The following is a 13,419-nucleotide window of genomic DNA, read 5'->3' on the forward strand; positions in this document are numbered from 1 at the left end:
CATTTAAAGAAATCCCGTCAGTACTGTGTTTTTGTGTCTAGTATTTTTCCTGTTCTCCCCTCCCCCCATGTTTTCTCTCCTTCCTCTTTGTTTGCCTGATCTGCTTGATCCTCTCCTAGGTGCCTTGTCTCCTCCCAGCGACAGCTGCGGCTCTATGATTGGCTGTCTGTGGGGAGAGGTGGGACTTGCTGGTTGTCCTTTCTGTTTTTCTAGCTGGAGGAGCAGCTCTGTCGTCAGTTGCTCTGTCGTCAGTTTCGGAAACAGTCCGATAGCTGAAACGCACGTTGCTATAAAGTGTGTTAAGCAGGTTTGAAGTAATATTTTATTACGTATACAAACACAGAGAATATCCAGTACAGCGGAGGAGCTCTACAGGTTGACCTCATAGGAGGAAAATAACGGGAATACGGGATTTTGTCGTTCACTCTGTCCTTCCTGTTCAGCCTTTTGTTTGTCACCGCTGCGCTTGAGCAGGCGACCAGTAGCGCCCCCGTGCGAGCCAACAGAAAAGAGCTCTAGGATAGGGAGCCAAACGAGCGGCCGAGCTTCTTGCTTCCCGACCGACGTGGGTCCCACCAGCTTAGCTGTCCGATGCGGAGTGAGGATGAGTCCAGCTCTGGAAGCCCTCATGCAGGCGGACGGGACTCCATATCCCGGAAAAGGGGTGATGCTTGAGCCCTTCGTGCACCAGGTGGGAGGCCACTCCTGTGTGCTACGATTTGGGGAACAAACAATCTGCAAACCCCTAATCCCCCGGGAGCACCAGTTCTACAAGAGCCTCCCTCCAGAGATGAGGAAGTTCACCCCTCAGTATAAAGGTAAGACCCCCTTCCCAAATCTGGGGGAAGTGTCAAGACAGCGTATATGAGATGATGTTTTGGTATCTGGCTTTAATCGTTTCCTTCTTTTTCCGTAGCTTTATGCTAGCAGCTTGCAATATATAATGTACCATTTGCTGCATTTGATATTAGCGTTACACTGCAAACAAATGCATCTGTTCAGATCATAAGGTTGCTGTTCTGCTATGGGCAGAGTGATGGGTTGTTGCAATGGCTCAAAGAACAATGATGTACACAACAACACACTACATAATGTGTTCACATATCTATAGATACATTTCTGTTTTCAATGGCATCATAATGGGACCTGTGTTCAGCGTCACTCATGTAAGAATGAAGCAATTGGCAGGCCTGACTACCTACCAATACGGTGAGTAGCCAGAGGCTCTTTACGTGCGATGCCTGGCTTAAAGGCGGGTACGGTTTCAGAGTGAGATAGAGTTCCACAGGGATCAAAAATAAATGGGACAGATCACCAGGAGAGAAATGCTAACGTCAAGTTGAAGAAATGTCCAGGACTGCTTGCAGGTCCGTCACAGAAACGTTGGATCAGTCTTTTGTATTTTGTTTTTTTTTAAACCAAGATTTTCTTAAAAAGACAAACCGCTGTTTCAATGCCACACACGAATACACATTTTTATCTACACACATAGGCATTTCCTGTTTCTCACGATTTCACCCACAGACAATGACACCTAGCACATGCTGATACAGACGTCTGTAGGGGGTCAAATGACTGTGGTAAGACACACTCATGGTATCTTGACTCCTCAGAAATGCAGCATGGGACTATAAAAAGACTCAGGATGAGGAGGATGTGGGATTTGGAGGGGCAGATAGTAGAGGACATCTGGGGCCTTTGAATGCTCCTCAGCAGTGACATTCTTACATTGTCACTTACATTTCACACAATACATACTGGTGCTTTGCTTAGAGATAAAGACATTTCAACAATATCTAATTGTTCCAGGACACCTTGCTACACCTTGTAATCTGAGCAAAGAAGAAATTCATGCTTATAACTAACTGTACAACATATTATGAACATTAAGGCCATCACAAATGTGTATATGTAGATAAAGATAGTGTACAGGATTTTAATTGCAAGATGCAGACATGAAAGCAGGATTTGACATCCAGAGCTATTGAACCTAATTATACAAAAGCCACTGATAATGATCTGCAACTATGTCAAACCCCTGCTAGTATATTACAGTCAATTAATGCTGGTGGGCTGTAAAAGTATTTATCGATGCCCCCGTTTTACAAGTTTATGAGCCCTTCTTGTGAATTTAGTCAGAGTGACTCACAAGTTCCCACACTCACTGAGGTGATGTGATGACAGTGCAGCACAGTCCACAGTCAAGGACAGACTTTAGAGGCAGGGCTTCCTGCAGGATGATGATGTCCGTGCACGTGACATCAGCCGTGCCTCAGGCTGCGGAAGAAACGTGAATGCTGGGTCCTCAGGCCCGCCAGTTAACATGCAAAAACACAATGCTTTTTTAAAACACTTTTCCTGTTTGGTCTGGTTGTTCTCCGAATAAATTGCTTTTTATCTGGTGGCTGTTTCGTAATGTGATGCAAAGTGTATCATATCTCTGCCACTTTCTCTTTCGATCACTTTCAACCACATCTCTCCTAACTATCTGTGTGTTATCTGTTATCAGACGCGGCAGCTGTGATGTTTATTCTGAGTGCAAAACTTCCCCTACCCTACACAGAGAAGTGTGACACACACAGCCCCTTCTGGGGACTTGTTGTAGGGGCGGGGGTGTTTGTGGATCATGTCATAAAATAGCATTGGCCTTAAAGCACACTGTGTTTCTTATATCATTAAGATGGTTCTGGAAACATCTGTTAGACCCTGTACCCCTCTCTGGTTTGTTTGTAAAATCAGGGTTGATGCTTCTATACAAACTGCATTAAATGTCTGTTGATTCTTTCAAGGCCTGTATTATGAACTGTGTCTACAGACACATGTCACTGAATCATGGTATAGCACTGTTTTTTCTTTTTTTCTATTTAGCTGTTGTTCACTGTATGTTTTTGTGTGTGGAAAGAGAGAACTGTTCTTGCATTTTTTTTCATGTCATTGCAGGCTGCTTGAAATTCTGTATTTTGAGTTATTGTGTGTGTTTTCATGAGGAGTTGCTTAATAAATGTGCTTCTCAGTTTGACACATTTCAGCCTCGCGTGGTGTTTTGTGTCTCATTTTCTGAATAATGAGTCTTATAAATACAGTTTATTCTCTGACATGTTGCTCTGTTTGTTAATGTCCTGCTTTCCTCTTCACATCTATAGCCTCAACCTCCCATACAACATGTTCGGATATTCGCATGAAAAAAAGCACTGTATGAATGTGTTAGTATCTTTGTGGAAATTCATAAAAAGATTTAGGAAGGCCTGATAAATGGCTACCTAATATGATTCCCATTATTATAAATGATTCCCAGTACCCATAACCACTCTCTGGTGCTCCTTCTCTTCCTCTCTCAGGTGTCGTGTCAGTCAGTTTCGAAGAGGATGAGGAAGGGAACCTGTGCCTCATCGCCTACCCCCTTCACAGCGAATCGGGCGACCTGGAAAACAACGATCCCTCAGCGGACTGCGAGCCCAAGACCAAGATGCTGAAGTGGAGCAACAAGAAGCAGTCCTCGTTGCTTCTGGAAAGTGACAACTACAGCAAAGACAGAGCTCGACACAGCCGCAAAGAAGACAAGCAGCAGGCAGAGGTTCTCTATTTCAGCCTGGAGAAAGGAAATGTGGTGCCACAGATTAAACACAACCCCTGGAGTCTCAAATGTCATCAGCAGCACCTACAGAGGATGAAGGAGAACGCAAAGCACCGTAACCAATACAGTATCCTTTCATGAATCAACAGCAATTCCTGTGTGTCTGAGAGGGCAGTGAAGTAGAGGGATGGGTCTTTTATGTCAATATAAGCACTTACACTGTCTTAGTTCATAGGTCTTTTGCTGTTGTGTGATCCTTGACCCACATTCACAGAATTTATTCTTTTGGAGAACTTGACATGGCGCTACAGAGTACCATGTGTCTTAGACTTGAAGATGGGAACTCGCCAACACGGGGATGATGCTTCAGAGGAGAAGAAAGCCCACCAGATTCGCAAGTGTCAACAGAGCACATCAGCCTCTATTGGGGTGCGACTTTGTGGCATGCAGGTATGGTAGAGATGTAACACAATTCTGCATTGATGTTCTTTTTATTGGTGATGTGAAACTGTAGTGCTTATGTTTCTGTGTGACCCACAGGTGTACCAGTCAGACTCAGGCCAGCTGATGTTCATGAATAAGTACCAGGGCCGTAAGATGACCCTTGCAGGCTTCAAGGAGGCTCTCTACCAGTTCTTCCACAACGGACGCCGCCTCCGCAGAGAGCTGTTGTCCCCGGTGCTGCGCAGACTCCGGGAAATGCAAGCTGCCCTGGAGGCCTGCGAGTCCTACCGCTTCTACTCCAGCTCCCTGCTCATTATATATGACGGAGACCCACCCAGGACTCCCACTAGACCTAGACACCACGGTGGGGAAGAAGGTGATGAGGATGAGCCATCTGATGAGGAGGAAGACGAAGAAGATGAAGGGGCCTTTGGTTTCCCCCGTTCCTCCTCAGCAGGTGGCAGTGCGAGTGTGGCTGGAGGAAGCAGCAGCAGCCACTCATCCCACAGCACAGGAGAGGCCAGCAGCCCTGCGGTAGACGTGCGCATGATTGACTTTGCTCACACCACCTGCCGGCACTATGGAGAAGACAGTGTGGTGCACGAAGGCCAGGACAGTGATTTCATCTTCGGCCTTCAGAACCTGATCACCATCATCTCCCAGCTGGAGGATCACAGTACTGACTGAGGCTGCACTGGAGCCAACATGGTCAAAATTTTAAGCCTGGGATGAGCTCCCTGAGCTGAAACCCTCCTTACTGGTGCATTGTCCTTATGCCTACATAGGGTTCTGATTGTCCTCTGCTTGGAGGGAATCTCAAGACACCTCGGGGTCAAGGGTAGTGTCTGTGTGGCCATCCCTGTACTCTCTTAGTTGCTCCGAGGACAGGGCTATGTGTGCCCCTACTTGCACTTTTCTCTTTTTGAGACTGCACCTTTTTCTTTGTTAGACATGGTAGGAGAAATGTTGTATGAGACAGCAGTCTCTACAACCACAGGAACTCCTGTAGCATCCTAGGACCCTCCTCCACTTCTCATCTGGTACAGACGAGTTTCTATGAGGTTCTCTCTGAGAGAGAAAGAGCGAGACAGAGATAATTGAAGCTCAAGTGTAGTTCTAGGAGCCTGACGTGGTGCTTTACCTGTGACATGACATACGTTTTGGGGTTTTCTTTGGATGAAGTTTGGACTGCCGGCCCCCAACAGCACAGCACATTATTTGTGGGGGAGTTGACTGTTCAAGGTTAGCAGCCTTGTAGCCAATGACAACTTAAGCTTCTGAGAAGGACATTTTGTGTTTATGTTGGTGTCTCTTGTATCAAACATGTTTTGTGTGTCCATCGGGTGCTCGGATTTACACTTTTTGGTGGAAGACAATTATTTAGGTCTAGAAGAAGGGATTTGCCTTTTTTTCCAACAGTTGGTCCCCCCTATACCTTTTTGCCTATAAAACGAAGACATCTAGAAAAGGGGATAATATCCTTGTTTTGTCACTGTCTTTGTTTTTGTCTGATTCTCTCTTCTTCATTCCTGAAACTTTGACTTAACAAAGAGAATATATTGATTTAAAAACACTAGCTACAAAGACTATATAGAGACTATTTATTTGAAAGGATTGTTTAAAAACTAAAAAAAAAATGGAAACCTCTACATTCCATATTACCACTCTAAATGTTTTGTTCTGACTTTGACAGACTTTGATTTATTTTATTTTTGCAAGAGCTGTGTGTTAACATTGTCTTGGAAAATAAAGGCATTCATTTCTGGTTTAAAAAAAAAAAAAAAAGCTATGGTCCATCTTGTGTTTATTTACATCATGTAGTGTTTGAATAATATACATTCACTGGACAGGAAGTGGCGAATTGAGAAAGGGAAATGACATGTGAGCAGGACCCGTTGCAGAACATTGCAAGGAAACATGTTCAATCCGAAAACGTTGCAAACCGTTACAAAATGTTTTGAGATTGAACTCCCCCCTGGTAAGTGTGAGAGGCTGCAAGGACCTAAAATTATATGATGTGACAGCACCTCACTTTGTATCATGTTGTTATGACTAGGGCAAAACAGTTTTGGATTTGGGACTATTTTACTATTTTTTTACTTTCCTCATGGCTGAGACACTGAGTGACTGATTTGAGCATTTTCCTGATTTTTTTCACAGCAAATTTATTATTAGAAATTTACTTGTGGACAAGAGGTCAGTTTCAAATAATCATTGTACTTGTTTTTATGAAAACAGCATCAAACACTTACATGCAAACTTCTCTTTTCTGGTAGTATCTCCATACACCCCTCAGGTTGGACAGAGGTGCTTGTTACATCAAAAAGTGTCTCTGCAGTGAGATGGATTCTGAAGATTAAGATTTTATTGCAGATTGTTGCTGAGGGCGCATAACACTGAAATTAAGAGACAGACAAACCAATATGTGATGACACATGAGAAATGCGACGTGATGCTGTTGAGGTTGATGGACGTGACTTGAAGTCTTGCAGCCATGGTTGAATATTTCTCAAATGAAATATAAAACCATTTGGAGAAGATGCTAGTATTAAGGATAATTTGCTCTAACATCACTGAACACTGTGACGTGAGTTTCTATGCAAAAACGAGTTATATTGATTATTAACCAAAACATCAGGACCTGGTACTGTGTGCTTATTCAGTGTGTATTTTTTTAATTTAGACAAAACTGATCCACAGGAAAGTATCTGCCGAAGGAACAGGCTTTACTCTTTCAGGATTTTTCCTTTGTTTTCACAAATACAATATGCTTGAGAAAGTGTAAATACAAAGATTGCAAACCTCACCTCATGCATGCGTCATCATAGTTAAAGAGTTCATTATTAAGCAGTTTAGTTGAGCTTTTGGCCTGGTTGCCATTCAGGGGCGACATCGGTGCCTGATCTGCACCAGGAAGGCATAGGGCTCAGATTCTCACTTCAAACATGAAAAACGTCCACTTGGGCTGTAATGCCAAGCAGGAAGTATTACAAGGTGTGAGCAAGCAGCCACATGCACCAACAGCTCCAAAGCAGCAACCTCGGATGACCACTGTTCAACATACTTTATGCACCCTCAACTCCGTAGTGAAAGTTGGTGCCTGCCAAAACCAGCGGCTTTGTAGTCAGCCTAATCGGCTTTACAGCACCGGAAAACACTCTTGAGTCCACGGAAACACTGGCTCTGTGGAAAGTATGCCTAGAATGCTGCATCACTTTTCAACAACTTGGCAACCTGCTTCAAAGTAAAGTTTCAGTTATTGTTGTATTTGTAAAGGCTAGGTGTTGTTTTGGATAAAGTAGCAGATTTCAACCCTGGACAATTGTGTGACTTGGGAAATCTGTGGAGCAGGTTAAAAAACATTAAGAGGTGGCTTATGTTGTTAAAGAAGTCATATAACAGTTATGAAATTTATTTATTTATTTAGAGATGTGAGGTTTTCTAGTCTTTTTGATGTTTGTGCAGGTGCAGTAAAACATATTTGGCAACACTAGTATTCAGGACAAACTGGTCAGACCAATGACACCCAGTAAACAAACTGTGGGCCCTCAGGAGCATCATGCAGCACTCTCCTGCCACAACCACACATCATCATCGCATCAGCAGTTTCCTCTACGACAGGCTGGAACAGACTGATGACGCAGGGCCTACAGATGACCCACATACCCGCGCTTTATGTGAGATTGTTACGAGTTACGAGATTGTTCATGCACATATCCCCCCAAAATAAACAACTAGACATGGGTGGATTAAGCAATATCAAATCTAATAAGACATTTAAGACAAAACGTCTTATCTGTCTGCCTGTCCAGGATGTGAGGGGGTTTTGTCCAGTTTGGTGCAGTGGACCTCATCAAAGGAAAGTAAAGAGAGAGACAGACAGTTTAAGAGACATGATATCATGGGGCACAAGATCAGAGGGATCCTCTTTTCAGATCTAAAAATAAACACATTCCCTGCTCATCTGCTGCCTTCTACAAAACAGATTCAACAGACCCAAGCTTGTTCATATGGTTTGAATGATGAAGTGCACTGTCTCCTGTGTATTGAGACATTTCTTCACTTGATTTGCTCTCTTTTTTTTGGTTAAGTGGGCTCGTCTGTCTGTGCTGTGTCTGTGTTGTATGCATGTGGGTGTGCTGGTGTGGGACAGTTGCCTTGGTGACTGAAGTGACTTTTATAACAGTGATACATTACTATGGCAACAGCACCAGTATCTTTAGCAGTTCTGCACTACAAAACAAGGGGGTGGCTCGGTCTCATTGCTCATACAAAAATATTCACATAACCTGAATAAATGACACCTGGCATAGAACTAATTGTGGAGTGAAATGATCCTTCTGTTTTCACTGGATTAGGGGGCTCGGTTTCAAAATATTGCAAGAAAACATCAATTAGTGAAGCATTGCACTCACGGAATTACTGCAAGTGTGATCAGACTGAATGTAATTTGATCAACATAGTGGTTTTGCAAAGTACTAAAAGAACGAATAAAGCCTGATTGACCCCAATAGCACACAGGAATGTGCGAGTTATGATGTAAGAGCCGGTGATTAATCTTACTCTGATGATCACACGTGAATGCAAAGTTCTTATGTGGAGGTGTACACGCAGGTGTTTGCAGCAGAGTGACACCAGTATGCAGTGTTTGCATACTGGTGTCAGAGTATGACAGTTCAAGCTGATTTAAATTCTTTTGATATTGTTTGATTGGCATTCTGGCTACCTGAGCTTCTCAGCCTGATGACTTTAAAAGTCATTCTGTTGCAGACCTGCCTGATCTCGTGCTGCAAAAGAGAAGCCACTTCTCTGTGATGTGAGAATCTGCAGTACAGCACATGCACTCCCACTCTCCCTGCAGCAACAACAGAGAAGTGTATGTGAGCTTAAAATAACCCAGACACAAAGGCAATAGGAGGTATGAGTTTGTTCCCGATGAAAAATGTTTTGGTTCAGACAATGGACAGAGAAAGGTATCACTGCATTATGTACCATTGGAGTACCATACAGTTAGAACATGTGTGAGCTTTCAAGACCTAAAACAGAAATGTTGTCTGGAAAACCAAGACACTCAAAGGACCATTTTATGAAGTTGGTGATGACTGATTACAGCGTAGATATAAAGGGTATAATTAAAATAACTGATATGCGTTCAATGAAAAAATTTACTTAACCTGAGGAGAGTCAAAGGTAATGTTTCTGTCAGCAAATGGATGGATGACGCGTGCGGTCCTTGCGCACAATGTTCAAAGACTACGACGCCACAACCCGTTATGCAACCCCCCTTGAACCCTGGTCAGCAGATCAATCAGATAACAACACACAGGCCCCAGAAGGAATAACATGATCAGAAGTAGAATTTATGATACAATAAAACTAAGCACACTGTGTCCTTACTGTCAGCCCATTTTCATATCAGGCCAATTGTGTCAGAATTTTACTTCCATAGTCTGCTGGCACTGTCTTAATGTAAAGTCTTATCACCTCTTTAACCTTTGTCCCTGAAGGCCTAATTAACATTAGTTGAAATGTTTAACCTATCAAGGGATCTGCTGCGTAACTAGATGGATAGCTGGATCTTGGCCTCAGTTGTGCAAGACTTGCTTTTTTTTAATCAAACCTCATGTAGTGAACAAGATAAAGGACGCCTGAATGCTGAAGTTAGACAGTATACATGTGAGTTTTCCTTTGGACAGGACCAGATGTTCCGCTGGGGTTATGTAACTCCTCAGGGGTCTCACTAAATGTTTTGTCTCATTTCTGAGCAGCTGCCATCAGGGGTTGTGTCAGTCCATCAACAGCTGTTCTCAAAGTTTATTTATGTTACCAAATCCAAGAGTCAACTCTTGTGTATTGAACAACACCACATATTTTCACATATTTATACAGATGGAATATAAATGAAAGTCAAAACAACATTAATTGTCAGGCAGCCATGGACCTTCAAAACAGCTTCAACGCTCCTTAGCAGAGATTATCTGTTGTCTGTTGAACTCTAGGAGGATTTACACCATTATGGTTTCCAGTTAAAACAGCAAAATTTTGGACCTAAATAATATCAGGTGTGCCAGCCTAAGGTAAACCTGTGCAATACCCATGCTGTCTGATCAGCATCTTGATATGCCACACCTGTTAGGTGGATGGATTATCTCTGCAAAGGAGAAGTGCTCACTGACATAGATTTTGACAGATTTGTGAACAATATTTGAGAGAAATAGGCCTTTTGTGTACACAGAGGAAGCTCATGATGAATGGGGGCAAAAACAAAAGTGTTGCGTTTATAATTTTTTCAGTGTATATTGATTTGCCGTGACCCTTTCCTCTAAGGGGACTGGTGGACCCAAATCATGCCTTAGCATAAAAGAGCCAGCTGATCCCCTCACTGTAGTGGTCAAGCATTAAAGCCTATAGTTCTTATAGACCTCAATGCAGATGTCACTTCAACCACTATTCCCACGCTAGTTGAGTAGTCTATGTGACTGAAGCGTCTTGCCATCTGCACCCCAATAATCACCCATGTCACAAAGTCACTAAGATCTCTCCCTCTTGCAGTCTTGAGCATGAAAGGATGTTAATTACTTTAGTTAATGACTGTCATGCAGTACACATGCATGGAAGCATCTGCATTAGTTTTGTTTCACCACTAATTTTGTTTAGATTTTTGCTTTAATTTGCCACTTTTGTGTATTGTAATTTGTAATTAAATGTCCTGTTAGAAGGAAATGTGAAATGTAAAAGAAGAGCGATGTGTGTGTGTGTGTGTGTGTGTGTGTGTGTGTGTGTGTATGTGTGTGTGTGTGTGTGTGTGTGTGTGTGTATGTGTGTGTGTGTGTGTGTGTGTGTTTGAAAAGAGAAGCCCTTTCTCGGCCAGTCAAGATATTTGTATCCACATTACAGTACAGGCGCACTCATTTTCCCTGCAGCAACCGCAGTGAGTATGGTTGCTTAAAATAACCCAGACAAGACAGGCCGAGAGAGCTACGAGTGTGTCTGGAATAATCTGGATTAAGCCTGATGACTACAGTCCAGTTAAGGACGGTTAACTCTTGCAGTGTTATGTCATGGCTTGTCAGTCACGCCACATTTTCCCGTCAGTGAGATTGTTTTGGTCCTCGGCTGGTAAAAACATGGCTGCATTTATCTCCCTCACAGATATGTTCCTCTTCATACATCCCATGACACCAGACTCTTTCCCCGCAGTAATTGCAGTGCCCGTAGGTGGATTATAATGAGTGAGTGTGTATGTAGGGGGAGGAGGTGTCTTTCAATGAAAAGTCCTTAGTAGCTGTGCACTCTCATTCATCTGCAGCACAATGATGTCACTGGGTACTTTTTAATTAATGTAATTAAGATTGTAGCAGTCACGTTAGCTTATTCATTTTTCTTGAAGGAATTTTTCAACAGGTTGTCTTGCTTCTTTATTGTGTGTTGTATTGCTTCCAGTGATGTTTCACAAATATTTAATCTATTTTACTCCGATACAGTTGTAGACCTCTGTTGATTGTCTTTATACTGTGTTTATTGAACCTTTTACAGTAACTATGGGATTTAATCCTTATATTTAACCCTCATATTCTCAGCATTACTGCTATTGTCAAAGAACAGCTGGTCTTTTAAGACACATTGCAATTCATTTTGTAAAACATGAGACTATACATCTCGGCTGGCTGTCATGGTCTTGTTTATGTTAAGAACGTAGATGTCAGGGAACCTTTGAACTGGTTATATAAGACCGCATTGACCACAGCTGTTAAAGTAAGATTAACAGGACGACAACAGCAAATGCCTCCCCACTCTATGCCTCTGGGATTTGAAGGTGCTATTATTTACAAAGCTTCATCCCCAATTTAGACATCCCACATTTACACTGTGCCTTTCTATGAATTGAGCTGAACTAAAGGTTTATGGACAGTGACACATGTTTAAGCCATATTATTAGCAGCATTGTGTCAGTTGGTCCATCATTTTGGTCCAGACTAAAATATCTCAACAACTATTGGATGGATTAACATGAAATCATATTCCTCTCAGGATGAATTGTAACTGATTTTTTAACATCCGAATGAATCCGTCCAACACTTTGGTTTTTTGGCAAAATACCTGCTAAACTAATGAACGAACCAGCCTCAGTTGTGCTGTGTGTTTAACTTTAGTGCTGATTAGCTAATGTTAGCATGCTAACATGCAAAACTACGATGGTGAACATTCAGTATTTGATGCATTTACTGTAATAAACCATGTTTATTTAAAGCTGAGGAGCAGAGCTGTTCTTCAGTAACCCTCCAAAGCTGTGTGAGAAAATGTCTGCAGGGAGGAGATAGGGGTCGCAGATCTGTAGATGTTGTTGTTACCAGGTGCATGAGGGCAAGGACACAGTGTTGTACTGTTAAGGTTTTCCCAGAGTGGTAGCGGACAGAAAACAAGAGAAGCGGGATAAGACAGCTGAGCATGGAGTGACTCACACCCTCAGTCTCATGGTGATCTTGTGACTCTTTACTCCCACACAGTTTCTTGTGTTGATGCATCCAATGTTCACTCCTCCCCTAAAAAAAACTGGACATTCCAGGGAGGTGGGAGATGGCAGAGAACGTGGTATTAACCTGTCACTGTAAACATCAGAGTTCAGCCTTTCCCAGACATGTGCTTTTACCTCCCTACGTCAGGATTCAGGCAATCTATGAGCGAGATAATCTGCTTTACACACACATAGGTGTGCACTAATTGAAACACAAACAAGTAACCAGGGTTCGATGGAGGGTGTTAACTCTTTTACAGCACAGAGTGAAACACTCCTCTCTTGTACAAGCAACAAGGAATTAGATGAATGTGAGGGGGAAAAGGCAGGGGTGTAAAAGAACAATAGTGATAGTTCAACATTCCTTCACGTTGCAGCAAAGTCAGACTCTTATGTAATGCCAGCAGCATATGTGTCCATGTTCATGTGGACATTGGCAAAGAGAGGGCATGTATTAAGAGTGTGTAAGCTTGAGATATACACTAATGCAGCCATCATTAATGCTGGTATTACTTAAAGCTCAGAGATTGTGAAAAAATATATTAAATATATTGATTTAGACCAGTGACTACTCTAATTGTGAGTTTTTTGTCAGTTCAGTTTAACATCCAGTGAATATCACCACGAAACCGTTAGATGCTCTCAACATAAACTACTTATATACAGTAGGCTACATGTAAGGGTAAAATGATATGACATGGGGCACAGAAAATTACCCTCAACGTCCCCCGGCTCACTTGTTGCATGTCGCTCCCAATCTTTCTCCCTCATTTCCTGTCATCTCCCTGACCCCTAACAAAGATATGTTTTTTTCACATGCTTCCTTAGAGTTAGACGAGAAGATCGATACCACTTTCATGCCTGTCATGTTCAGTATGAAGCTGGA

At 42.5% G+C, this 13,419-nt stretch overlaps 1 protein-coding gene across 1 annotated transcript; it reads left to right on the forward strand.

Annotated features, from left to right (window-relative positions):
• Positions 1–227: 227 nt before the first annotated feature.
• ip6k2b (inositol hexakisphosphate kinase 2b) lies at positions 228–5,794 on the forward strand. Its single transcript, XM_046028392.1, has 4 exons — positions 228–818; positions 3,339–3,701; positions 3,849–4,024; positions 4,115–5,794. The coding sequence occupies exons 1-4, from the start codon at positions 605–607 to the stop codon at positions 4,703–4,705; spliced, it is 1,344 nt and encodes a 447-aa protein (XP_045884348.1). The 5' UTR covers positions 228–604; the 3' UTR covers positions 4,706–5,794.
• Positions 5,795–13,419: the final 7,625 nt, after the last annotated feature.

Source organism: Micropterus dolomieu, linkage group LG18 (assembly GCF_021292245.1).
Source record: "Micropterus dolomieu isolate WLL.071019.BEF.003 ecotype Adirondacks linkage group LG18, ASM2129224v1, whole genome shotgun sequence".
In the NCBI taxonomy this organism is placed as follows: Eukaryota; Metazoa; Chordata; class Actinopteri; order Centrarchiformes; family Centrarchidae; genus Micropterus; species Micropterus dolomieu.

Excerpts from the sequence above, each read along its gene's own strand:
- ip6k2b (XM_046028392.1), top strand. The coding sequence starts at position 605 with ATGAGTCCAGCTCTGGAAGCCCTCATGCAGGCGGACGGGACTCCATAT. Across the intron at positions 3,702-3,848 it reads AAAGCACCGTAACCAATACA|AATTTATTCTTTTGGAGAAC; the intron begins GTATCCTTTCAT and ends CCACATTCACAG. Across the intron at positions 4,025-4,114 it reads TGCGACTTTGTGGCATGCAG|GTGTACCAGTCAGACTCAGG; the intron begins GTATGGTAGAGA and ends TGTGACCCACAG.